Genomic DNA, 1,262 nt, shown 5'->3' on the forward strand with positions numbered 1-1,262 from the left:
TGGGAAATTCCCGTCCTCCACGGCGGCGGCGACAGCAGCAGCAGTCTTGGGTGAGCCTGCCCCTGGCAGCGCGTCTTGAGGCACCTCCCCAGCATTCTTTGCATCATTTGCTTCGCCTTCTCGCTGCTTTTGCCGCATGTGAAAGGCCTGATCACTGACCCCTTGCCCTTGCTCTCCTTTCTGAGGCCCTGCGAGGGGTATTTGGTATCCGAGACCGTCCCAGTTGATTGGCGGGGGCGGGAGTGGCAGAGGTGTGTCCATCCCCAATGAAGACCCTTGGGGGGCTTGCGCGAGGAACGGATACCGTTCAAGCATCAGCTTGCGGACTTCTATGGTCAGATCAAAGTAAGATTCATCGATCGATGCTTTTTCGACCGCACTGTTGGGACAAGTCTGCTTGAAGACGGCGAGTATCTTCTTGCTCTCTCGACGGTACGGATCGAGGCTAACTTTGTGGGTGTCTGGGCGAGGGTCCATGTTATATTCGGCTTGATCCTGTCCCTCGGCATACGTGGCGACGTGGACCAAGCGTAGGCTAGGGCATTTTTCAAGCGCAGTCGCCACTGTGTCGAGTCGAGATATGCCAAAGCTCCTGGCGGGATAGGAGATCGCGATGCACCCATCCCACTGCTGGACAGCCAATGGCACCTCGCGTGCATCGAGTCCCAGGCGCTTTGCCTCGAATTGCGCGTAGGCTGCATCGACATCACAGTGCGCAATCACGCGTAGCGGGTTGGTTGGGTGGAGCGAGCCTGCAGAGAGGAGATGCCGGTACGTCACCACGGGCGGGACGTCTAGACTGCCGCCTTTGTCGCAGCCAATATGACTTAAGCGCAGACCTTGTCGCCAAGAGGCGCTGATTTTGCTAGGAGACGACGCTGACATTGCGCACAACACGACAATTACTTGAAGGTAGCTCGCGCAGTTGGGTCATGGTATGCACATCGCCGACGAATGAGCGTCAATCCGGCCCGCGATTTGCGCATACCCACAGTCGCGAGAGTCGAGACGGTTTAATCATGAAGAAACGCGGATAGGCAAATTTCGCGGACCGCGACGTTGGCTTACAAGCAATCCGCAACCCAGCAGCTGCATTGACCGCCATGCCACCATTTCCACAGCGATAAACCTGAACGACGGACCGTACTTGCCTTCCATGACGCGGTGGCATTTAGTCGTTGACGCGGTCACGGGGCGCGTCCTTCGTCTCATATGCCTCTCGGCTGGGAATACTGTTGTGAAAGACCGAAAGGATCACGTGA

The 1,262-nt window shown here is 57.2% G+C and overlaps 1 protein-coding gene across 1 annotated transcript; it reads right to left on the reverse strand.

Annotated features, from left to right (window-relative positions):
- Nucleotides 1–297: 297 nt before the first annotated feature.
- Nucleotides 298–885, reverse strand: K437DRAFT_230282 (DNA/RNA polymerase; the record flags this gene model as incomplete). Its single annotated transcript, XM_013384244.1, has 1 exon — nucleotides 298–885. A coding segment is annotated over one exon (588 nt), but the record flags the coding sequence as incomplete, so codon positions are not given.
- Between the last annotated feature and the right edge of the window lie 377 nt (nucleotides 886–1,262).

The sequence above is a fragment of the Tilletiaria anomala genome (genome assembly GCF_000711695.1).
Source record: "Tilletiaria anomala UBC 951 chromosome Unknown K437scaffold_275, whole genome shotgun sequence".
Classification (NCBI taxonomy): domain Eukaryota; kingdom Fungi; phylum Basidiomycota; class Exobasidiomycetes; order Georgefischeriales; family Tilletiariaceae; genus Tilletiaria; species Tilletiaria anomala.